This window comes from Prionailurus bengalensis, chromosome B3, assembly GCF_016509475.1.
Source record: "Prionailurus bengalensis isolate Pbe53 chromosome B3, Fcat_Pben_1.1_paternal_pri, whole genome shotgun sequence".
Taxonomy (NCBI): domain Eukaryota; kingdom Metazoa; phylum Chordata; class Mammalia; order Carnivora; family Felidae; genus Prionailurus; species Prionailurus bengalensis.
Window position 1 is genome coordinate 61,769,832 of NC_057355.1, and position 25,552 is coordinate 61,795,383.

The 25,552-nt window shown below is 37.4% G+C and overlaps 1 protein-coding gene across 1 annotated transcript in view; it reads right to left on the minus strand.

Moving 5' to 3' along the window:
- The window catches only part of MGA (MAX dimerization protein MGA), a 100,996-nt gene that overhangs the window by 34,592 nt on the left and 40,852 nt on the right, over window positions 1-25,552 (minus strand). The window contains 5 exon segments of the mRNA XM_043555596.1: window positions 19,546-19,894; window positions 21,234-21,413; window positions 21,415-21,896; window positions 22,810-22,914; window positions 23,389-23,520. Of these exon segments, the coding sequence (XP_043411531.1) occupies window positions 19,546-19,894; window positions 21,234-21,413; window positions 21,415-21,896; window positions 22,810-22,914; window positions 23,389-23,520 (1,248 nt within the window).

Genomic DNA, 25,552 nt, shown 5'->3' on the forward strand with positions numbered 1-25,552 from the left:
TGGAGCTTACATTTAAGTTGGGGGAAGACAGCGAGACAGGCAATAAACAAGATTAATAAGGAAAATATGCTGGGTTGTGCTAAGTGCTTATGAGGGGGGAAAAAAGCAGACAGGAAGTAAGTGGTAATGTATAGTGATTATTATTGTAGGACTACGTATTTTGAGGGAGGAGTGTTGCACTTTTCAAAAGGGTAACCAGGGATGCCTTCACAATGGAAATGGGTATTTACAAAGGCTATACCACTAATTAGATAACAACTTTATTGTTTAGTGTTGCTAATTATTTCATACACATATTAATTCTATTATAAAAATAAAAGTGCCTTCAGGGCAAACACTATAGACTTTGACAGCTTTCAATCTCTTTAAGGATTTTTTAAGCCTCTGTAAGTAAGGATTATACTAAGTAAAGGTTCCATTTCAACTTTTTCTTTTGAAAATGGCTACAAAATAGGTAGCACAGTATTTCAGAAGAAACCTCAAAATATTTTAAGATATCTTAATTCCTCATAGAAATCAAAGACAACTCTAAAATTTGAAGTGCAGACAAAGGGGAAAATGGTGTGCTTATTGTAAACAAGAGAATTCATAAAAGGAGCTGATTGGGAAGGGTAAAGTTCAGTTCTGTTCAGGACATGAAAGACTGAAGTGCGAGCAACATCATCAAATAGGGCACACAATAAAAATCAGAAATGCTGGGGTACCTAGTTGGCTCAGTCTCAAGAGCATGTGAGTTTGATCTCTGGGTAGTGAGTTTGTGCCTCACACTGGGTGTAGAGATTTCTTACGTAAATAAATAAAAACTTTAAAAAATCAGAACTGTCAATGGCAGAGACTACATCTGAAGTCATGAAAATGGACAGACTCCCCACAAAGAACAAATCAATTCCTTATACTTCAACAGCCCACTGTCCACTTGCTTCCTTTACGCAGCTTGGAATCCAAGATAACAGTACTTCTCCACTCCCCTTCACAATATACTAGTGATCCTCCTACCCTTCACCTGAAATTCAGAAGAAAAGGAGCTACCAAAGGCAGAATTAAGGGGAGAACCAGAATGGCATATATCCAGAGCCAAGAACAGAAACCTGTTATGAAGAAAAGTGGTATCGTATCCCCTAATTTCTATTCAAATACCTCCTAATGTTACCTCACCAAGGTCTCCTAGCATTATCACTGTCTTCCAGGTTCTCAATAAGCCTTTCTTCATGACACTTAAAACATTATGGCACAATTGTTACTGTGGCACTTAAAATTACAGTAAATACATATCTATGTATTTACCACATACCTGTTTTGTCAAACTGACAGTAACTTCTTAGACATGGGACTTCATTTTAATTGTATCTTACCTCCTGTCACTCTTAGCAGGGACCATAGCAGTTGTGCCATAAATGAACAGTTTTAGATACAGAAGTCCTGGAAAACTGCTATGCTAAGTCCTAGAAAAACTGCTATGCTAGTAATCAGCATACTATATTTCTCTCCCTCCATTTTTGTATGTGTTTTAAACCTTTTTATTGTGAAATGTAATACCCAATTAAGTGCAAAAACAAGGTATATACAACTTAAAACATATTAACAAATATATACCTGTGTTAACACTATACAGGTCAAGAAATGAAATACTGCCAACAACCCCAGGAGCTCTTGCATGACCTTTCTCAGTCACAATTCCTTTCCATAGGAGAATCACTTACATGATAGCCTCCTCTCCACTTTCCTTTTTTAAGCCAAATAACACACCCCTAATATCACAGCTTAATTTTGCCCAATTTTGAAAGTTATATAGTAACCACAGAGATGTATTACTGTGCCTACACTTCCTCTTCACCCAACATATTATTTGTAAAATGCAACCATGCTGTTCCAGCTACCTATGTAATTATTTTTACTGTCATGTACTACTCTGATTATTCATACTATTATCCATTCTAATGTTATTAAAATATCTGGGGTTGTTTTCATGTTTTAGCTTCTATGAATCATGGTACCACACACACACCTAAAAAAAGTACTTCTGCTGATTACTTTGCAAACAATTAAATCTAGGGCATGTGAATCATCAACTTTAGAAAATACTGCCAAACTATTTTCCCAAGTGGTTATACCAATTAACATTTCCATCATAAAATTTTAATTTTAACTATTCTGGCAGGCATGCCATGGAATCTTGCTGTGGATTTGCTTTGTGTTTCTCTGACCAAGAATGAGATGTTCAACATCCTTTTTTATGAAGTACCTCTAAAACTCTTGACTATTAAAAAAAAAAAAAAAAAGTGTTGTGTTTTTTTTTTAATGTCTATTTTTGAGAGAGACATTAGGAGCAAAAAGAGAGAGACACACAGAATCCAAAGCAGGCTCCAGGCTCTGAGCTGTTAGCACAGAGCCCAATGCAGGGCTCGAAATCACGAGCTGAGAGAGCATGACCTGAGCCGAAGTTGGACGCTCAACCGAGCCACCCAGGCACCCCTTGACTATTTTTTATGGGACTGTTTAACTCTCATTAATATACAGACATCTCTACATTTTCTGGACATAGGTCCTTAGTTAGATATTGCAAATATCTGTTCTCTCACTGTACCATACATTTTCACTTGCTTAACGTCCTAAAGACATGAATTTCTCATTTTTAACTAATAAAGTGTATTAATCTTTAATGATTATTTTCTTCTAGTATACTGAAATCTTTTCCTAATGTGAGATCATACATATATTCTTGTATATTACAAGAGTTGGATTATTTAGCTTTTCACAATTAGGTCTATAATCTCACAGACATTATTTCTATGTATAATGAGTAAATAAATGAAGTTTTGGCTTTTTCCCATGTGGATATTCAATGAGGCTACTACAGTTTTAAAAGATCATCCTTTCCATATTCCTCTGCCATTTCCTCCAAATTAAGTGTCCATATATATATATATATCTGAATCCACTGTATCCTCTCCACTCTGTTCTACTGACCTATTTACTTTATACTCAAGCCAGCATCACCCTGTACTACATGTGGTCATTTTATTAGTTTTGATATCCAATACAGCAAACTTTGCCACCTTGTCATTGTTCAAGATTACCCTGGCTTTACCCTGGCTATCTCTAGGTCCTTTGCATTTCCATATAAATTTTAGAACTGGCTTTTCAAATTTCACATAAAAAACTCTGTCAAGATTTTGATTAGATTGTAATGAAATTACAAATAAAAACGAGAAGTGACATCTTTATAATATCGTTTCACTTGCTACCCACCCCTGAAAATCAAGAATGGATGTTAAGGGGTGCCTGGGTGGCTCAGTTGGTTAAGCGTCCAACCTTGGCTCATGTCATGATCTCACGTTTCCTGAGTTCGAGACCCGCTTCGGGCTCTGTGCTAACACCTCAGAGCCTGGAGCCTGCTTCAGATTCTGTCTCTGTCTCTCTCTCTCTGCCCCTCCTCTGCTCACAATCTCGCTCACTCTCTCTCAAAAATAAACATTAAAAAAAATAAAATAAAGAATGGATGTTGAGAGGATTCTGGGAAGATGAAAGAACAGGTAGCACCAGGAAATCTGCCCATATATAAACAACTGCACAGGCAAAATCTGCCTAATGTAACTATTCTGGAATCCTAAAGTCTATTGGAGGCTTGCAACTTCCGAGGCAAGACTTGGGACAGTAAATGGTCCTTAACTGTGGTCAATTTCAGTTCTTAGCACAGTAGCAACTGCCCATTCCCCATCTTCATTATCGTCCAGTCACTTAGCAGGCAGCGGCACGTGTGTTCCTGAAGTAGCCTGCACAAAGCTCAAGGGAGCCAGAGTGGGCAAAGAGAGTCCTATCCTCCATCAGGGGTCTATGCTCTGACCACTGATTGCTTCTGATCAGAGGTGCAAAGAGGTAGGTAGGCAGCCACTATTGTTGCACCTCCCCGCGATACTGCAAGCCCTTCCTCTTCTGTCTTAAGTGACTTCCAAGGAACCAGCACCCTTCACCCCCATCAATTTTCACTTTTTCCCCTTTGAAGAGCCAGATATTAAAGACAAGGACATTCAAAATCAACTGCAAATACAAGAAAAATTAGATAGTGACTATGCATGCCAACAAAAAGGCTCAGAGAAGATCTGAAAACACAAGTTTACATATACTTCAAGATGATCATTAGCACAGACTACCTACAACAATCAAAACAAAACAAAAGCAGTAACAAAATAAATAAACCCTGGGAAAGGAGGAGAATCTGATTCCAGAGTTACCACATTATTAGATTCAAATGTCCAGTGTTCCAATCACAAAAAGACAAATATTGAATGATTACACTTAGATTAAGTACTAAAAGTAGCCAAATATCATAAAGGCAAAAAGTAAAATGGTGTTTGCCAGGGGTTGGGGGAAGAGGGAAATGGGGAATTATTCTTTTAAAGGGTTCAGTTTCAGCTTCAAAACATAAGGAAAGTTACAGTGATAATGCTTGTTACACAACAGTGTGAGCATATGTAGTACCACTGAACTGTGCCTTTAAAACTGGTTAAGATGGTAAAGTTTATGTTGAGTACATTCTATCACCATAAAAATAAATAAAAACAGAGGTGTGCCTGGGTGGCTCAGTCAGTTGAGTGTCCAACTCTTGATCTCGGCTCAAGTCATGATCTCACGGTTTGTGAGATGGGAGCCCCATGACAGGCTCTGCACAGACAGTATGGAGCCTGCTTGGGATTCTCTCTCTCTCCCACACTCTATCTGCCTGTCCCCTGTTTGCATGTGTGCATGCTCTCTCAAAATAAATAAACTTTAAAAAAAAATTTTTTTTAATGGATGTTGAATTTTCATCAGCTTTACAGCATTTCCTGATAGAAAATTTCTTTCATGTTGTTAATGTGTTTTGAAATATTCTACATCATTTTAAATAACATGGCACCCCTTCGTAAAGGTATATAAAACTTTAACATAGATTGTACAATAAATTCCATTTTTCAGTATTCAACAGCCTTCAATACTCCTATATAAGTAAACCTATTTTTTTTAGTTTTATTGATAAATTTAGTACCACATATACAACATGATGAACTGTGACATACATATACTCCTGTGAAACCATCACTACAATGAAGATAGTGAAGGCAACCATCACACCTCCAAGAACTCCTTGTAACTGTAATTGGGTAACTTCTTTGTAATCCCTCCATCTTTCCTTCTGAGTCCAACATCCATCCTAACCATTGTCCAGGCAACCACTAATTTATGTATTAGTTTCTATTTCTTTTTTACACAGATGTAATAAAAATGTTAACTTTAGGGGGTGAGATTGAAGCCAAGTGTTTATCATTCAGTGTAATTATTCTAAGATTGATCTTGTTCCTGAGTGTGTATCAATAGTGTTTCATCTTATTGCTGAGTAAGATTCCATTGTTTCTATCTATACCAATGTCTTTATCCATTAACCTGTTGATGAACACCTAGGTTGTTTCAAATGTTCTTGCTATTACAGACAAAGCAGTTATGAATACCTATGTACAAGACTTTATGTGACATACACTTTCGCTTCTGTTGAGTAAATACATACAAATGAAATGACTCCATTGTTTGACAGACATATTTTTAACATTCTAAGAAACTAGCAAACTGTTTTCCAAAGTGACTGTACCATTTTACATTCCCACCAGTTATGCACAAGAGTTCCAAAGGCTTATATTTTCATCAACATTTGGGATGGTCACTCTTTGTAACATTAGCCAGTTAGTGGTATATGGTAGGATCTCCTTGTAGGTTTTTTTTCTGGCTGGGTACAATAGGCTTTAATATATATAACACAGTATATAACACGGTAGGGATTCCCTAAGCCCCTCCTCTTCTTCGGGGGATCAGAGGTGGAAATTGTACAGACATCGGGAGATTCTCAGCATCTTGGGGGATGAGTTGGGGCAAGGATTCCCCACCTCTCTTTTCTAGATCTTGCTGGAGCTATTGGTCCAGGAGGTTCTTACTCCTTAGAAGCCATGCAGACCATAACGTCTATCACTCAGTTACCGTAGCCAAATTTATTCTCATAACAGGAAATGAGTCTGGCAAAGCGGTCAATCATGGCAATGTTACCCGTAGCATCAAAGGTGGAAGCGTGGGTGTGAGGGTTAAAGTTGCAGAAAACAATCTGGTCCTCAGTATAGCCCAGGTTGCCCTTGAAAGGAGGCCCTCTGATACCTGTTTACACTGACTTTTCCCATCCTGTCTTGGGGACACAGCTGTCACTACACCAGAAGATGTAGCTATCTGTTGATCAGGGAGGAGGGCTACCTTATGGTTTTAATAAGCATTTTCCTAATGATGACTGATGACAACCATCTTTTCACGTGCTTGATCTAGTGTCTATATATCTGCTGTTAAGTGTTTCAATTTTCTATTTTTTAAATTCTGCTGACTGCCTTCTTACTGAGTTTTTCAAGTATTCTGAATGAGTTTTAAGAATTTTTTATTATAGATACATGTCCTATGTTGGCTACATGTTTTTTATAGTATTTCTCTTAGTTTATGGCTTCTCTTTTATTGAACAGACCTTCTGAAGAGCAAGTTTTTTCAATTTCATTACACTTTTTGACATTTACAATTGTGGTTTTGATGTCCTATTCTAAAAATCTTTATGAGCCACAGGTCACAAAGGATTTTTTCCCTTTATTTTCTTTTAGACATTGTATAGCTTAAAGCACTTATATTTAATTTAAGACATTAACTTTTAGATCTTGAGCTAATTTTTATCTATAATGTAAAGTTATGATTGAGGTTCTCTTTTTATTTTTGGAGGCAGGGAAGGGCTGTTTCTAGCTATCCAATTAATTGCTCCAGATCCACCTGTTGGGAAGATCATTATTTCCTCATTAAAAGGACTCAGAATTGTGTCAAAAACTCACTGGTCTTGTATTTTTGTGTAACAACTTTTGAATTCTCTCTTCTGTTCCACTGATCCTTATGTCTTTTTTTACCCAAATTACTTTTCAGCTTTACAGTAAGTCTTAAAATCAGATAGTCTAAGTCTACCAACTATGTTTGCCTTTATCAAAACTGTTTATCAAATGACTATTCTAAATACTTTACTTTTCCATATAAATTTTATAAACAAGTTGCCAATTTCTAACAAGAAAAGCCTGCTGGGATTTTGACTGGAATAGCATCAAATTTAAATATTAATTTGTGGAAAAGTCTACCTTACCAAAAGAGTTTTCGGATGTATAACAACAGTCTACCCCTCCATTTATTTAGGTCTTTTAAAAGTGCTCTCAACAAGGTTTTCCAGTTTTTAGTAAAAAAGTCTTAGGCAACTTTTGTCAGCTTCATATTTAAATGTTTGAGTTGTTTGGATGCTATTCTAAATGGTACTTTTTATTTCAATTTCCAGTTGTTACTACCATATATATAAATATACAGTCTACTGATATTACTGTATGCTACAAACTCGCTAAACTAACACAGTTCTAATAGGTTTTTTGTAGATTCCTTAGGATTTTCCTGTTTATGAATAAAGCCAATTTTACTTTTTCCTTTCCAATCTGGATACATTTTCTATTTCATGCCTTACCCCACTGGCTGAGACCTCCAATATGATATTAAATAGACAAGGCAAAAGAAGACATTCTTCATCATTTCTAATCACTGGAAGAAAGCACTCTTTCATGATTAATATGTTGCTTGTACAGGTTTTCATAGCTGCTCTTTATCAGACTATGAAAGTTTCCTTCTATTCCTAATGTGCTTAAGAATTTTTACCAGAAATTTGTCAACTGAGTTTGTCAAGTTGTGAAAATATCTATTGAAATGTTAATATGTCCCCCCCCCCACACACACACACACTTTTTAAGTCTATTACGGTAATGGTGAACAACACTGATTATTTTCAAATGGATAATCAACCTTGCAAGCCTGGGGTAAATCCCACTTGATCAGGATATACTGTCCTTTAAATACATTCCTGGATTGTATGTGCTAAAACTGAATTTATAATCTTTACATATGTTCATGAGAGATATTACTCTGCCATTTCCTTGTAATGTCTTTTGCTGGTTTTAGTTTCAGGGTAATGCTGGTCTCATGGAATGAGATAACTTTATGAAAGCATTTGTATAAGATGGGCATTACTTCTTCCTGAATGTTTTAACAATTCATCAGTGAATGGATCTGGACCTAGAGTCATTACTGTAGAGTTTTTCCCTACAAGTTCACAAGTATGGGGGCAGGCAGTTACTTATTTCTTAAGTGAGTTTGGTAGCTTTGTGTCTTTCAAAAAACGTGTCCATTTCATCTAATTTACTGTCATAAAATTGTTCCTTTATTAAACTTTGAATGTCTGTAAGTAATATCATTTATCATTTCTGATACTGGTAATTTGTGTGTTCTTTTTTCCTAATCAGTCTGGCTACAGATAGCAATTTTATTGATCTTCCCTTTACATAGGTAACTTGTAGATACACATCTCCAACAAAACTCTAAGTGGGCTAAGAAAGCAGGAATGCCATGTTTTATCCTTTCTCTTGGTACCACCCACAGTAGCTAACTAAGCACAGTACCTTCACATCATCAGCATTTTTTGACCAAACAAAAGCATAAATATATGATAATCAAGTGAAGGCCAAATTTCAAAAATCATACTGCATACAGTAGGAAAATAACATGAAGACTTTTAAGTCAGATAAACTTGGGTTCAAATCTCTACCACTCCCTTAAAACCAAGGTGACCTTGGGGAAGGAGTTACATAAATTCCCTAAGCACTCAATTAGTTTATCTATAAAATGGAAAAAACCTTCTTATAAAAGGTTCCAAGATTTAAATGATATAAACCCTATCAAGTGCTCTGCATAAAGACTGTTTAATAATGGTAATTTCCCTCTGTTCACACCAATGGATTAATGGACCAATATTAGCAGAAAATCTTTAAGTCTACTACAAGGGGAAAAAATGTATTATTAAATGCCTCAATTTCATGCATTGTAAATATTAACTTTTAACTTATACATTAGCTACAGAATGAATACATAAACATGAAAAATCTCAAACTGTACAAAAGAAAACAAAAATGAAAAACAAGTCTTACACCATACCCAGTGTCACATCCCTACAAGTGATTACTTTTACATTTGTGTTCCGTTTTGGTGGTTATTTCAGTAATCCTAAATTAAACATTTTGTCCTCAACTTCATGATTTAGCAGTAGCTAAAGACTCAGTGTGATGAAAGATAAGGAAATTAGCTTCCTAAAACTCTCAACTTGTGTCTGCTACACTTTTACTTTATATTGCTAATTTCTGTTCTAAAACTGTATTTAGACTTTTAGATATTCATTTATATCAATTCTAAAAACAAACAAAAAAATCAATTAGCTTACAAAAGTATGCCTTATGTGATTAATCCTTGCAGAGTCAACTAATGTGACTGATTCCTTAGCGGAGGAAATATACTTCTATATTACCAAATTTTTTCACCTGATCCAGATGAACAGATTCCGTTTTCCTCTATCCTTCCAGACTGCTCAAAATTCTACCAAAAAAAATACTGATTTAGGGGAGTCTGAGTGGCTCAGTCCATTAAGTGACTGACTCTTGATTTCAACTTAGGTGATGATCTCATGGTTTGTGAGATAGAGCCCTGTGAGTGTGCAGCCTGCTTATGCTTCTCTCTCTCCCTCCCTCTCTGCCCCTCCCCTGCCACTGGTGTGCACATGCTCTCATTCTCTCAAAAAGAAATAAACTTAAAAAGAAAAAAAATTACTGATTTATAGTGGAACCATAATTTTCCTATACAATCTTTAACTTCCAGTGTTAATTGTGTTTACTTAAAATATCTACTGAAATGATAACACATCTTTTTTTTTTTTAAGTATGTTATGGTAATGATGAACTATACTGTTTATTTTCAAAAGTTAAATCATTTGCATGACCTTCACCTAACAATGAATTATCCAAGTTATTTTTTATTTTGAGAGAGAGTGCAAGCAGGGGCAGGGCAGAGAGAGAAAGAGAAAGAGAATCCCAAGCAGGCTCCATGCTGTCAGCACAGAGCCCAACTTCAGGCTCAATCTCCTGAATCATGAGATCTTGACCTGAGCCAATATCAAGAGTTGGACAGTTAACCAATGGAAACACCCAGGCATGCCTTAACCATGTTATTTCTTAAAATAATCAATTACCTCCTTAAAGATAGTTTTCTCAGCATCTTATTATTTTCCACTTTATATCAGACTAGTTGCTTCCTTGTCTTGCTATGGAGTTGTCATCCTAAGATCATTTTTCCCATCTTAGACGGGGTCCATTCTTCACTAAAGGTCATCTCCTGCTTCTTGAATTTCTTTTTCATTTTCCAGAGCACAACTTCAAGAAATTCCAAGAAGTTTCTAAGAAGCCAACCTCATGCATCATTATATGTTTTAATATATCTTTGTTTTGTTTTTTAACATTATTTATTACTTCTTAGAGGCAGAGCATGAGCAGGGGAGGGGCAGAGAAAGAGAAAGGGAGACAGAATCTGAAGCAAGCTCCAGGCTCTGAGCTATCAGCACAGAGCCCGATGTGGGGCTCGAATTCGCAAACCGTTGAGATCATGACCTGAGCCAAAGTTGGACACTCAACCAACTGAGCCACCCAGGCGCCCCATAAAATATCTTTAAGCACAGACTTGATTTATAATTTTGTTGGCTGAGAGCTCTAAGTTGAACATTCACCTGATCCCCACCCGAATCAGGTTTTCAAAATAATTCAAACATCCAGTGTAACAGTGTGGTCCAAAATCTGGAATGTATACCAAAAGCAGTTCTAAGAGGGAAGTTTATAGGAACACGGGTCTACCTCAAGAAGAAAAATCTCAAACAATCTAACTTTTACACCTAGAGGAGCTAGAAAAAGAACAACATATAAAACCCAACCTAGCAAAAGGAAGGAAATAAGAAAGAATAGAGCAGAAAATAAATGACAAAGTAACTCAAAAAAAAAAACAAAAACAAAAGAACGGACCAATGAAGCCAAGACCTGACTCTGAAAAGATCAACAAAACTCATAAACCTCTAGCAAGACTCATTTAAAAAATAAAAAAATTAAAAAATGACGCAAATAAGCAAAACTACTGATTAAAGGGGATAAATAACAATCAACACCACAAAAATACAAACAACTGTATCAGAATATTATGAAAACTTACTTGACAACAAATGGGACAACTTATAAGAAATGGATAAATTCCTAGAAACGTGTAACCTACCAAAACTAAACCAGAAAGAAATAGAAAATTTTAAAAGCCCAGTTAACTGCAATGAAAGTCAATCAGTAATCAAAATACTCCCAAAAAACTAAAATTCAGGACCAGATAACTTCACTGGCTAATTCTACCAAATGTTTAAAGACTTAATGCTAATTCTTTTCAAACTATTCCAAAAAATATAAGAGAAAGGAAAACTTCCAAATTCATTCTATGAAGTCAATTACCACCCTGATACTAAAACCAGATAAAGATACCACAGAAAAAAGAACTACAGGCCAATCTGTCTCATGAACACAGTTGCAAAAATCCTCAACAAAGTATTAACAAACAGAATCAGATGATATATTGAAAACAAACATAAACCACGGTCACATGGGAATTTATTCCCAGGATGCAAAGGTGGCTCAATATTTGCAAACCAATCAACATGATACATCACATCAATAAGACAAAGGATGAAAACCATTATGATCATTTCAAAAGATGCAAAAAAACATTTCACAAAGTACAACATCTATTCATGACAAAAACTCACAGCAAAGTACATCTAGGGGGAACATATCTCATAATAGAGGCCTTATATGAAAAACCCACAGCCAATATCATACTCAATGGTGGAAAATTGAGACCTTTTCCCCTTAGGTGATGAACAAGACAAGGAGGTCCACTCTCACCACTTTTATTCAACTTGGTGCTAGAAGTCCTAGTCTTAGCCACAGCAATTAAGTAAAATAAAGAAATAAAAGGCCGCTGGGGCACCTGGGTGGCTCAGTTGGTTAAGCGTTCAACTTTGGCTCGGGTCATGATCTCAGGTTCATGGGTTCAAGCCCTGCATCAGGCTCTGAGCTGACAGCTCAAATACTGAATGAAGCCTGCTTAGATTCTGTGTCTCCCTCTCTCTCTGCCTCTTCCCCACTCACACTTGGTCTCTCTCTCTCTCTCAAAAATAAACATTAAAAAAATTTTTTTAGAAATAAAAGGCAGTCTGGACGCCTGGGTGGCTCAGTCAGTTGAGTGTCCGACTTCGGCTCACGTCATGAGCCGTGAAACACGTCATGAACTCGCAGTTTCTAAGTTTGAGCCCCACATCAGGCTCTGTGCTGACGAGCCTGGAACCTGCTTCCGATTCTGTGTCTCCCTCTCTCTATGCTCCTCCCCTGCTCACACCCTCTCTCTCAAGAATAAAGAAAAAAGAAAGAAAGAAAGAAAGAAAGAAAGAAAGAAAGAAAGAAAGAAAGAAAGAAAGAAAGAAAGAAAGAAAAGGCAGTCAAATTGGTAAAGAAAAAATAAAAGTTTCACTATATGCAGATGACATGATACTATATATAAAAAAACCAAAGGACTTCATCAAAAAATTACTAGAATAAGTGATTTTAATCAAGTCACAAAATACAAAACCAATGTAGAGAAAACTGTTGCATTCCTATATAATACTAATGAAGCAGCAGAAAGTGAAATTAAGAAGAGGAATCCAGGGGCACCCGGGTGGCTCAGTCAGTTGAAAGTGTGATTTTGGCTCAAGTCATGATCTCGTGGTTTGTGAGTTCGAGCCCCATATCAGGCTCGTTGCTGTCAGCACAGAACCTGCTTCAGATCCTCTGTCCCTGTCTCTCTCTCAGCCCCTCCCCTGCTTGGGCTCTCTCAGAAATAAATAAAACATTTTTTAAAAAAAGACAGACAACAAATCCATTTACATTTGCACCAAAAACAATGCAATATCTAGGAATAAACTTAACCAAAGAGGTGAAAGCATCTAACTCTTGATTTCAGCTCAGGTCATGGATCTCACAGTTCCTGACTTAGAGCCCCACATTGGCCTCTACAATGGCACACAGAGCCTGCTTGGAATTCATTCATTCTCTCTCTCTCTCTCTCTCTCTCTCTCTCTCTCTCTGCCCCTGCCCCCAGTTCCCACACACTCTCTCAAAATAAATAAATAAACATTAAAAAAAATTTTTTTAATTTTTTTTTCAACGTTTATTTATTTTGGGGACAGAGAGAGACAGAGCATGAACAGGGGAGGGGCAGAGAGAGAGGGAGACACAGAATCGGAAACAGGCTCCAGGCTCTGAGCCATCAGCCCAGAGCCTGACGCGGGGCTCGAACTCCCGGACCGCGAGATCGTGACCTGGCTGAAGTCGGACACTTAACTGACTGCGCCACCCAGGGGCCCCAACATTAAAAATTTTTTAATTTAAGTGGGAATGCAAGCTGGTGCAGCCACTCTGGAAAACAGCATGGAGGTTCCTCAAAAAACTAAAAATAGAACTACCCTATGACTCAGCAATTACACTACTAGGCATTTATCCACAGGACACAGGTGTGCTGTTTCGAAGGGACACATGCACCCCCATGTTGATAGCAGCACTATCAACAATAGCCAAAATATGGGAAGAGCCCAAATGTCCATCAATGGATGAACAGATAAAGAAGATGTGGTATATACATATACAATGGAGTATTACTAGGCAATCAAAAAGAATGAAATCTTGCCATTTGCAACTATGTGGATGGAACTGGAGGGTATTATGCTAAGTGAAATTAGAGAAAGATAAAAATCATATGACTTCACTCATATGAGGACTTTAAGAAACAAAACAGATGAACATAGGGAAGGGAAACAAAAATAATATAAAAACAGGGAGGGAGACAAAACAGAAGAGACTCATAAACGTGGAGAACAAACTGAGGGTTACTGGAGGGGTTGTGGGAGGGGGGATGGGCTAAACGGGTAAGTGGCATTAAGGAATCTACTCCTGAAATCACTGTTGCACTATATGCTAATTTGGATGTAAATTTTAAAAAATAAAAAAGAAAAGAAAAAGAAAAAAATTTTAATTAAAAAAAAAAAAGAAAAAAAAACCAAACTAGATATATCATAATTCCAGATTTCAAGTTATACTACAAAGCAGTAGTAATTAATACAGTATGGTGCTGACATAAAAACATATAGACAGCTACATGTCAAAGAATGAAACTGGACCACTTTCCTAAACTACATCACAAACAAAAGTAAACTCAAAATGGATTAAAGACCTAAATGTTAAGACCTAAAACCATAAAAATCCTTGAAGACAATAAAAGCAGTAATTATCAGCTGTCGCAAAACTTTTCTATATATGTCTCTTGAGGCAAGGGAAATAACACAAAGTAAACTACTGGGACTACATCAAAATAAGTTTCTGCAGGCATCTGGGTGGCTCAGTTCGTTGAGCAACCAACTTATGATTTGGGCTCAGGTCATAATCTTGTGGTCGTGAAGACAGAGCCCCACGGCAATCTCTCTGCTAAGTGTGGAGCCTGCATGGGATTCTTGCTCTCCCTCTCTCTGCCCCTCTCTTGCTCACGTTCTCTTTCTCTCAAAATAAATATTTTTTAAAAATAAAAATACAGTGGGGCACCTGGGTGACTCAGTCGGTTGGGCATCCGACTTCAGCTCAGGTCATGATCTCGCAGTCCCGGAGTTTGAGCCCCGCTTTGGGATCTGTGCTGACAGCTCAGAGCCTGGAGCCTGCTTCAGATTCTGTGTCTCCCTCTCTCCCTGACCCTCCTCCGTTCATGCTCTGTCTCTCTCTGTCTCAAAAATAAATAAACATTAAAAAAAAATTTTTCAAATGTAAAAATAAAAGTACAATAAAAAATTTCTGGGGGCGCCTGGGTGGCGCAGTCGGTTAAGCGTCCGACTTCAGCCAGGTCATGATCTCGCGGTCCGGGAGTTCGAGCCCCGCGTCAGGCTCTGGGCTGATGGCTCAGAGCCTGGAGCCTGTTTCCGATTCTGTGTCTCCCTCTCTCTCTGCCCCTCCCCCGTTCATGCTCTGTCTCTCTCTGTCCCAAAAATAAATAAACGTTGAAAAAAAAAAATTTAAAAAAAAATTTCTGCACTGCAAACTGAAAGGCAATTTACTGAATGGGAGAAGATACCTGCAGATGACCTATCCAATAAAGGGGTTAGTATCGAAAATATATAAAGAACTGATACAACTCAACACCCAAAAACCAATAATCCAATTAAAGAAAGGGCAGAAGACATGAACAGACATTTCTCCAGAGAAGACATACAGATGGCCCACAGACCATGAAAAGATGCTCAGCATCACTCATCATAAGGGAAATGCTATCAAAACTACAATGAGATATCACCTCACACCTGTCAGAATGGCTAAAATCAAAAACACAAGAAACAAGGGTTGAAGATGATGTGGGGGGAAAAAAGGAACCTTCTTGCACTGTTGGTGATGCAAACTAGTGCAGCCACTCTGGAAAATAGTATGGAGGTTCCTCAAAAAGTTAAAAATAGAACTACCCTATTATCCAGAAATCATACTACTGGTATTTACCCAAAAAATACAAAAATACTATACAAAGGGACACATGCACCCCTATATTTACAGCAACATTATTTACAACAGCCAAATTATGGAAGCAGCCCAAGTGTCCTGATGAGTAAAGATGTGGTATCTATATATATATACACAATGGAATATTATTCAGCCATAAGAAAAAATGAAATCTTGCCATTTCCTAGATGGAGCTAGAGAGTATAATGCTAAGCAAAAGAAGTCAGAGAAAAACAAATACCATATGATCTCATTCATATAGAGTGTTGCTAGAATGTCTTTATCTTCAAGATTAAAAAAATACTAATACATTAATAAATGGACTTAAAAATAGGTTAATATGATCTGCAATTATTTGATGGGAGATTTATACTAGGGAATCTTTTCTCCCCCATATGGCTAGCCAGTTGTACCACTACCTACTGACAATAAATCCTTTCCTACTGGCTTAAAATGTCACCTATAATTTAGTAAACTGAAAAATATTTACATTTGGGTCTTCTTCTAGTCTCTGCTGCCTATTTTATAAACAGTGCCAGGCTATTCTAACTGCTATTTCAGTGTTTAAATAAGATACTGCCTCCATATACCTAAATGATCTTTATAAAAATAAGATTCGAAAGGTTTAGAATGAAATACAAAATAGAATTATTAGTTTAGTTCTATCTATATCTCCTTAATGAGTTTTCTCCCATTTTGCACTTACGGCAACCCTTTTCCATTTCAAAATAACAAGAGTAAGTTACAGAAGCCACATAAATATGAAAACTGTGTTATCTGTAGGATATATTAGTTTGATTTCTTGGTTAATGCATTTGCCCTGTGTCTTATCCTTAACCTTAATTAAACTCCAAAAGCCAGCCAATTATCATAGTATTTTTTGTTTTTCCCATTGGTATAGAACATTATTAAGAAACATGACTTATTATGCTCTAGGAGCCATGAGTTTTTTTTGTACTGTTAGGGAAGATGAGAAAAGGAGAGAAAGTACTTTTGTTATGACTGTTATGAAAAAGGAATAGAAATAAGGAAGAGTTCTTAGAGGTAAAATGTTACTGAGACCAAAGCCAAACAAAATTATACAGGAAAACTAGAAGACAAAGAAATCTTTCAGTCTGTTTTGAAAAAAGACAGGTAAGGAAAAAAAAAAAACAACTATGGATGATTTAGAGGAATTGTAGAGGAAGAAAATGAGAAAGCAAAGAGTCAAACAAATGATGGAAAAAAGTATCTCGAAAGGACATGAAATTTCAGATTAAAAGATTCCACTGAATAGCAGGCAGTAATAACTTTAAGAAGATTTTATCTAAACGCATCTTTCTGACATTTGTACCATTAAGAATAAAGAAGGGGTGAGGGGTGCCTGGGTGGCTCAGTCGGTTAGGCGGCCGACTTCGGCTCGGGTCATGATCTTGCGGTCCATGAGTTCCAGCCCCGAGTCGGGCTCTGTGCTGACAGCTCAGAGCCTGGGGCCTGTTTCGGATTCTGTGTCTCCCTCTCTCTGACCCTCCCCGTTCATGCTCTGTCTCTGTCTCAAAAATAAATAAACGTTAAAAAAAAATTAAAAAAAAAAAAAAAAAGAATAAAGAAGGGGTGCCTGGGTGGCTCAGTAAGTTAAATGTCTAACTTCAGCTAGGGTCATGATCTTGCCGTTCATGAGTTCGAGCCCCACGTTGGGCTCTGCACTGACAGTTCAGAGCCTGGAGCTTGCTTCAGATTTGTGTGTCTCCCTCTCTCTCTCTGTCCCTTGCCTGCTCACACTCTTTCTCTGTCTCTCAAAAATAAACATTAAGAAGAATTTTTTTTTTTAAAGAATAAAGAAGATATCCTAAACCCTTTTAAAGGGAAACCACTTTGCCTAGGAAGGATTTAAAATCAATTTGAGGGGGATGCCTGGGTGGCTCAGTCAGTTAAGCGTCCAACTTCAGTTCAGGTCATGATATCACAGTTTGTGAGATCAAGCCCCACGCTGGGCTCTGTGTGGACAGCCTGGTGCCTGCTTTGGATTCTGTATCTCCCCCCCACCCCCCCGTCCCTCCCCTGCTCATGCTTGTGCTCTCTCTCTAAAACAAATAAACATTTAAAACAAAAGAAAAAGAAAATCAATCTTAGGGGCACCTGGGTGGCTCAGTTAAGTGTCTCACTCTTGATTATCAGTTCAGGCCCATCTCACGTTTCATGAGATCGAGCCCCACACCAGGTTCTGTGATGACAAGCACAGAGCCTAGCCTGCTTAGGATTCTTTTTCTCCCTGTGTGCCCCTCCCTTGCTGGCACTCTTTCTCTCAAAAAAATAAATAAACATTAGAGAAAAATCCAGTGTTGAGTATGGAAAAATTGGCACTATCCAACTAATGGTAAATGTGTTCTTGGTACAACCCTAGAAAGATCTATAAATCTTTAAAGTTCTCTGTCACAGGAATTCCACTTTTTTTTTTTAACTTTTTTAATGTTTATTTATTTTTGAGACAGAGAGAGAGGGAGACACAGAATCGGAAGCAGGCTCCAGGCTCTGAGCCATCAGCCCAGAGCCTGACGTGGGGCTCAAACTCACGGACCGTGAGATCGTGACCTGAGCTGAAGTCAGACGCTTAACCGACTGAGCCACCCAGGCGCCCCAGGAATTCCACTTTCAATAGCCTACCATGAACACGTATGTTCAACACTGTACTGTTTACAATAAAATACAAAAAGGCTAAATGTCCAAACATAAGGACTATAATATGAAGCTATTAAAGCTAAAATTCTAATATAGATCTATACTTGTTGATACAGAAAATAGAACATAACTTTATGATAGCAAATTTATAAAGGTTATAATACCACATACACAGTAGTTTCATTTCTATAGGACCCTATGTATGCACACAAGTGTATTAACAGAAAATCCTGGAGGAACATATACTCAAGTATTAAACATCCACTGTGATTGACGTTTACACTGATATGACAAGCAATAGCAAATGTAAATATACACTGCCAAAAAGGGGAGTGTCAGTCCCCTAATTATCTAAGAAGCAAAAAAATCTTCGGGGCACCTGGGTGGCTCAGTCAGTTGAGCATCTGACTTTGGTTCATGATCTAGTGGTTCAAGAGTTCAAGCCTCATAGTAGGCTCACTGGGGTCAGCCTTTCAGCACAGAGCCCACTTCGGATCCTCTGACCCCCTCTCTGCCCCTCCCCGACTCATGCTCTCCAATAAATAAATAAACAAACAAGCAAGCAAGCAAAAAAAATCTTCGATTACATGGCAAACCTATATTCAATATATTTGGACAAAAAAATACAGAAGGAAAAAATCAAGGATGGTATAATATGTAACTTGGTGGGTCTACATATTTTATGAAAAAGGAAAAATCAGCTTTTCAAAATAGTATGTAACGCTTAGAACTCAATTATGCCCTTCTCCTATCCCCAAAACTCCTATCACATGATGAATAGCTCCAACAAGGACCAGAGTCTTCTTGCAAATTTCTTCTTTTAGAAAATAATGAGATGTGTTAGTTGACTTCATTGTGGTAATCATCTCACAAAGTATACATGTGCAAACTTTCATGTTGTACACTTTAAGTACATGCAATTGTACTTGTCAACTATACCTCAATAAAAGCTGGGGTGGGGGGGAATGGAGAGAAAATTATGTTATTACACTGATCACCTATATATTGAAAGAACATGGGAAGAGAAGGGAAACACAGTAACGGGTGAAACTTAAAGGCATTCTGAAGTCCAAATGAGAGAATGATTCAAATTTAGCACAAAAAACCTATCCACAAAAGAAAAATTGTATTTAAGAAATTATATTTAAGAAAGGTGTGTGTCTGTGTCCATGTGTGTTTATGTTATCATATAAGTCACAAAGAAAGAACATTTAAGGATGAGAATTTCTCAAAATTCTTACTAGATCACAGATTAAAGGATTAAAGTAACAGTATCATTTGAAATAACCAACCTTTTCTAAAAAATGAAACTATAGTGTTTTAATTCTCAATTAATACTCACTGTATTCCAGCTTCTTTCTCCTCTTTTTCTCTTTTAATTGTTCTTCCTCCTCCCTGACTCCCTCTTCTCTTTCTTCTCTTTGCTCCTCTCCCAAAGCATCATAAAATACTGGATCACGATGAGCAGCCTTCCTCTGGAAATGTTTAGATTTGGATCCTCCTTTAACAAGTACAACTTTTCTTTTCAAACAAGTGCATCCGAACATGCAGTCTGGTCGGCGGCAGTGAGCAGGCTGGCGCTTCTCCAAAGCTAGACTGGAACACACGCAACCCAATCGACAGAAGTCATTGTTGCATGGAGGGGCTCGTTTCCTTATGATTGTGTGGATGGGTTTAGTTTTGAGAGATGCCTAAAGTTAAAACATAAAATTGTAAACTGATTAAATCATGCTCCCATACCACCAACAGCTTACAAGTCATATATTGGTCTGTCTTTTCAGACGCTGAAAACTCAGTATTAATGGCACAAGATTAGCAGTAGATTTAAAGGACAAAACATGAATGTAACCAGGACTCTGAACAATCTCTCATTTAAAAAAAAAATTTTTTTTTTAACATTTATTTATTTTTGAGACAGAGAGAGACACAGCATGAACAGGGGAGGGGCAGAGAGAGAGGGAGACACAGAATCCAAAACAGGCTCCAGGCTCTGAGCTGTCAGCACAGAGCCCGACGCAGGGCTCGAACTCATGGACTGCGTACAATCTCCCATTTTAATGCATAGCAGAGACAAGAGAATATTTTAATTAATTATGAGCCAAAATAGCAACAATGATGAATTTATTCTCAATAGAAATTACACATAATATTCTAAGGCAGAGGTGGACAAGACCCACAGGCAAATCTGGCCTGTTTCATCAATAAAGTTTCACTGAAACACATCATGTTTACAGCATAACAGCAGCACAGAGTCAAGTAACTGCAACAGAGTGTGTATGGCCTACAAAACCTAAAATATTTACTCCCTGGCCCTTTAAGGAAATAGTTTGCTGACATGTGCTTTTTAGTAACTAATCAAAAATGGATAGAATAACATGTGCACAACTGTCTTTAAAAATGATTAATAATAAAGGGCACATTGTGTATTCAATCCCAACATCTGATGATCTTCAGGTCAGGAATTTAGTCACAGAATTTAAAAATGAAAGGTAAGGTACACAAATTTCATGACAAAAAAATAGTCACTTGCTATTGTACCATTTCACACGCACCAGAGGCTTCTAAAATAAGTGAATCGATAATAAGTGAAAAAGTCTTAATATAAAATTTTATAAAACTTTTATAAAAGCTTTTTCTCCATAGGTTTATAGTATTTTTTAATTTTCTGAAATGTAGTATGTTTTAAGGAGAACTTTCAAAGCTGTTTTAATACAATAAGCAACTGTACTTGCCCACATGCTAGAATATGAAATTAGAGACTTTCAGAATGGCCAGATGACTTTATATAGGAGAGACACATCATCCAAAACCACAAATGTACTGTCTCCCTCTACTGGCAGGAGGGGATCTACACTGGGGTGGTCTAGTTAGAAAGAATAACAAATATGGAAGACAACAGAATCTCCTTATTTATCACTAAGGTAACTAAATGCTGATCCTCCTGCCATAAAGCCCAGCCCCAGTGCCCCACACTAACCTAATTTTTCCAACCATAAACTAATATGCTTCTGGGAAACAAGAGATACTTACTTGAGCAGTAAGTAGAGTTGTTAAGGATACATCTGCTCGCTCTTCAGTGATATAGGTCCTTGGTTTTCCTTCCCAAAGTGCACAGTCTTCCAGGTCCATTAGCTTCACTTGAGATTTAGACAAGCCTGCAGGGCGAGTTCCCTGTTGCTGCTGCTGCTGCTGCTGATGGGCCTGCCGCAAAACTAATCTGCTTTGGAAATGTATTTTCATCTAAAGTTGGCACAACAAAGTTATTCACCTGATTTTCTGAGATAGTACTTGAAGAATTCTTGGCAGCCTTATCTCCTGGAATCATATGAGCATGTTTCTGCTTTGGTGAAACAGGGTATGGTAAAATGGATTTATAAGATGATTTAGTTCGGCCACTGAGAGTTGCCTGTTTGTTTTGAGACTTTGTCTTTCGAGAGGCAGGGGGCAAAGAATGAGGCTTCAAAGAATAGGAGGTAGAAGGGGAAACGGTAGATTGCTTCTTTAGTACACTGTCAAGTGTTCGTACATAGCTGGTACTCTTGGTGGGAAGCTGGTATACCACAGGAGATGTGGGAGCATTAGAAGAGAAACCCATGCTTGTTTCCATCAGCTTGCCTTCATTTTCCAAGTACTCATCAAGCTTATCACTGCAGAAAGCAGAACGGTTTTTCAGGGGACCCTCTGAATTTCCACCTAGAAATAAAGAGATGTAGATACTTTAAAATAGGGCCAATCTTTAGATCTCTAGGAAAATACACTTAAAAAGGCTGAGAGCATTAAGTTACAAGCCACTGAATCTTCCAAACTATCCCTCCTTAGAAGGAAGAAAAAAATATAAAACCAAGTGAAGAGATTGAATCATACATTACATTAAAATCTGTTACCTAAAATTACCTCATTACATATATTTATCATTAATTTTTGTGAAGTGCTAACAATAGTAATAATTAACTGAAAGATAAGAGTCTACAACCTTTGACAACTTATAACCTTGAGAGAAACCACACTTAAGTAAAAACATAAGAGCAAAAAATGTATGTAAATCAAACCTCAACAGAACACCAAGAGATTAACAGATTAACAGATTGCAGTACCTGCAAGTGTAGTAGACAGACAAGCATTATATTATTGTAACAATGTACAAGAATTCAAAGATGAGAAAACTATTTTGGACACAGGGTAAATTTATCTGGTTAGAATGTAAACTGCAAGTAAGAGCAGTGGGAAAAGCACTAAAAAAGATCAATACGCATATAGTCGAAATGTTTGGATTAAAAGTTTACTTGGAAATGTAATGTTTTAAGGAATCACTCTACAGCTCTTAAGTACACAGTTATGAAATAATACTTGAGAATGACACTTACCAGAACTGCAGGAGTTACAGAAAAGAAATGCAATTTAAAAAGGGTACAGGGATTATTTAAGCCTGACATGGCTAGGGATATGGAACATGGGAAGGAACAGAAATCAGCAAGACAATTATTTTCAGTTTATCTGAAGCATGTAAAGAAGAGAGGACAAAAAACAACCATGACTTAACTTTTAACACAATGCTTTGGCCACATGTTTCAGAACATATTTGCAATTTTTTTAAAAAGCTGATTACCTTCATTCCTAGATGCAGAAGCACTATGGAACTTTCCTCTCCATCCCTTGATTTTGGTGAAGTCATTGGTCTTCCCTGTCCTAGAAACAAAGGGAAATCCAGCATCTATAAAAGAAAAAGTAAAAAAAAAAAAAATGACCAAAATTCAAACCAACCAATATTTAATATCTAATTAGTTACTAAGGCTATTTTTAAATTTATTTTGAGAGAGAAAGTGTAAGTGCAGTAGAGGCAGAGACAGAGGAGAGAGAGAATCTCAAGCAGGCTCTGCAGTGTGGGTCTTGAACTCACGAACAGTGGTATCACTTGAGCTGAAATCGAGTTGGATGCTTAACCAACTGAGCCACCCAGGTGCCCCGAATTATTTACTAAGACTTAATCTGAAATGTATAAACCATTAAGACTACGCCACTAGGTAAAAGATTTAGAATATCATCCTAGAGGTGCACACACTCTCTCTCTCAAAATAAACAAACATTAATAATAATTAAAAAAAAAGAATATCATCTTACATGTCTCTAAACAAAGGTAGTTTTTTATTTATATCAAACGTTGACTTTACGAATGTTACACACTCACCAGGAGAAGCAGGGTTGGTTCCTGTAAGGTTCCAGAAAGGAAAGCTAGTGGCTGGAGCCAAAGGCAGCTGTACTCCCAAGTATTTAAGATCAATGCTCATTGTCGGATCCACTGAATTCAATTTTAAGCCCACTACAAGAAAAAAGAACCACAAATCACACTGGTTGGTTTTGGTTTTGTTTCTTTTTAACTTTTGGGGTGGAGAGAGGGGATATTACTAGAGATAAAGGGAGAGAGGGAAGAGCAGAAATGAAATAAAATCAAAAAGTGGCAGACAGGCTTTAAGGTGACCCATGATCCTCACCTCCTGGTATTACATATTTGTGTAATCCTCTCCTCTCCTCCCGTGAGTCTGGGTAGGGCCTGGGCTTTATTTCTAATAGGCGGAATGTGGCCAAAAGGATAAGATGTGTGTGAATAGTGTGTATGTGATAATATGAGTGCATGTTACTAAAACTGCAATGATATAAATTCTGCCAACAACCTGACAGAAAATGAAAGGAGATCCATCCCCAGTCAAGCCTCTGATGAGAAACCAGACCTAACATCTCAATTAAAGCCTTGTGAGACAGGAAGCAGAGGGCCCAGTTAAGCCATGCCAAACTCCTAACCCAAAGAAACTGAGACAGTATGTGTGATAACTTTATGGCAATGTGTTAAGCAACAATAGATAACTAATACATAAACATAGTAAAATTAAGATCATTTGTGCTTTAACCCTTTGTGATCCAGAGACTTTCTAGGGCCTTTAACACAAATTGGCCACATACTAAGCTTCTGGCCTGAATTATGGCTGAAAATCCCCTAATTATTATCAATGATACTAATGGTTAACTGAGCCTATAAATATTATGGCTTATTTGTGGTTACTTAAGAGGCAATCTTTTGGGAAAGTATTTATTTAGCATATCCTTTTATAATTTTGTGGGGTTTATCTGCTTAACATATTAGATCTGAGATTTGTCCATGTTGACAGATTTAGCTCTAGATCATTTATTTTCAGAGCTGTACACTACTCCAGATTATGAATATATAGTACTCCTAATTTATTCATCACTCTACTGGAGATGAGAATTAGGTTGTTTCCTATTTTTTTATTAGAGTATAGTTGACAATGTTACAATACCACTAACTGTATTTCTTATGCTGTATTTTTCATCCCCATAACCTACACATTCCATAACTGGAAGCCTGTATCTCACACACCCCTTCATCTATTTATTTCCTACTTTTAACAATAATATTACTGGGCACCTGGATGGCTCAGTCAGTTAACCATCTGACTTGACTTTGGACATGATCTCACAATTCATGAGTTCAAGTCTGGCATCGGGTGAGCTCAGGCCCCACTACAGGTGGGCCCCGCTTCTCTCTCTCTCCCTCTCTCTCGGACTCTCCCTCACTTGTACCCTCTCTCCCTCTCTCAAAAACAAAAAAAATTACAAACAATACTTTACAGTGTAATTATATATTGTGTACAAGTGAGCATGTGTGAGACCTTCCCTAAAGCATTTAGCTTTTCCTTGTGGCATTTGCCCAGGAATGGAATTGCTATATAATGGGGTCTGTTCATCTATCAATTGTATTGAATGCTGTGAGTGCTCAACATATTTGTGGCTGCCCAAAATATTTTGAATACCCTTCCTCTAGCAGATAGTTTTACCCATTAACTCCAACCTCTTCAAGGCAGGTATTTTAAAAACTCACTTTACAACTTCCCTTGCAGTTTGCATGCAGTCATGCAACCCAGGTTTTGCCAATCAGGTGTTCCCATGAAAGACCTCAATTTAGGAGAGAACACCATGAAGAGATACTCTGCAGAATTGTGTAAATGAGGGCAACAGTGTTTGCCCAAGAATTTTTAAGTTTGTTTTTTGACAGAGAGAGAGAGAGAGAGAGAGCACCAACAGGAAGGAGCAGAGAGAGAGAGAGACAGAATCCTAAGCAGGCTCTGCACCCTCAGTCCAGAGCCCGATGCAGGGCTGGAACTCACAAACCTTCAGATCATGACCCAAGCTGAGATCAAGAGTCAGACGCCTAACCAAATGTGCCACCCAGGTGCCTCTGGCCAAGGATTTTTTAGAGGTAAAAGTACCCAAGGTCCTAGTTATAAGTATACTGTGTTCCGTGTCTATACTGAAATGGTGGTGATTGTCCATTGTTG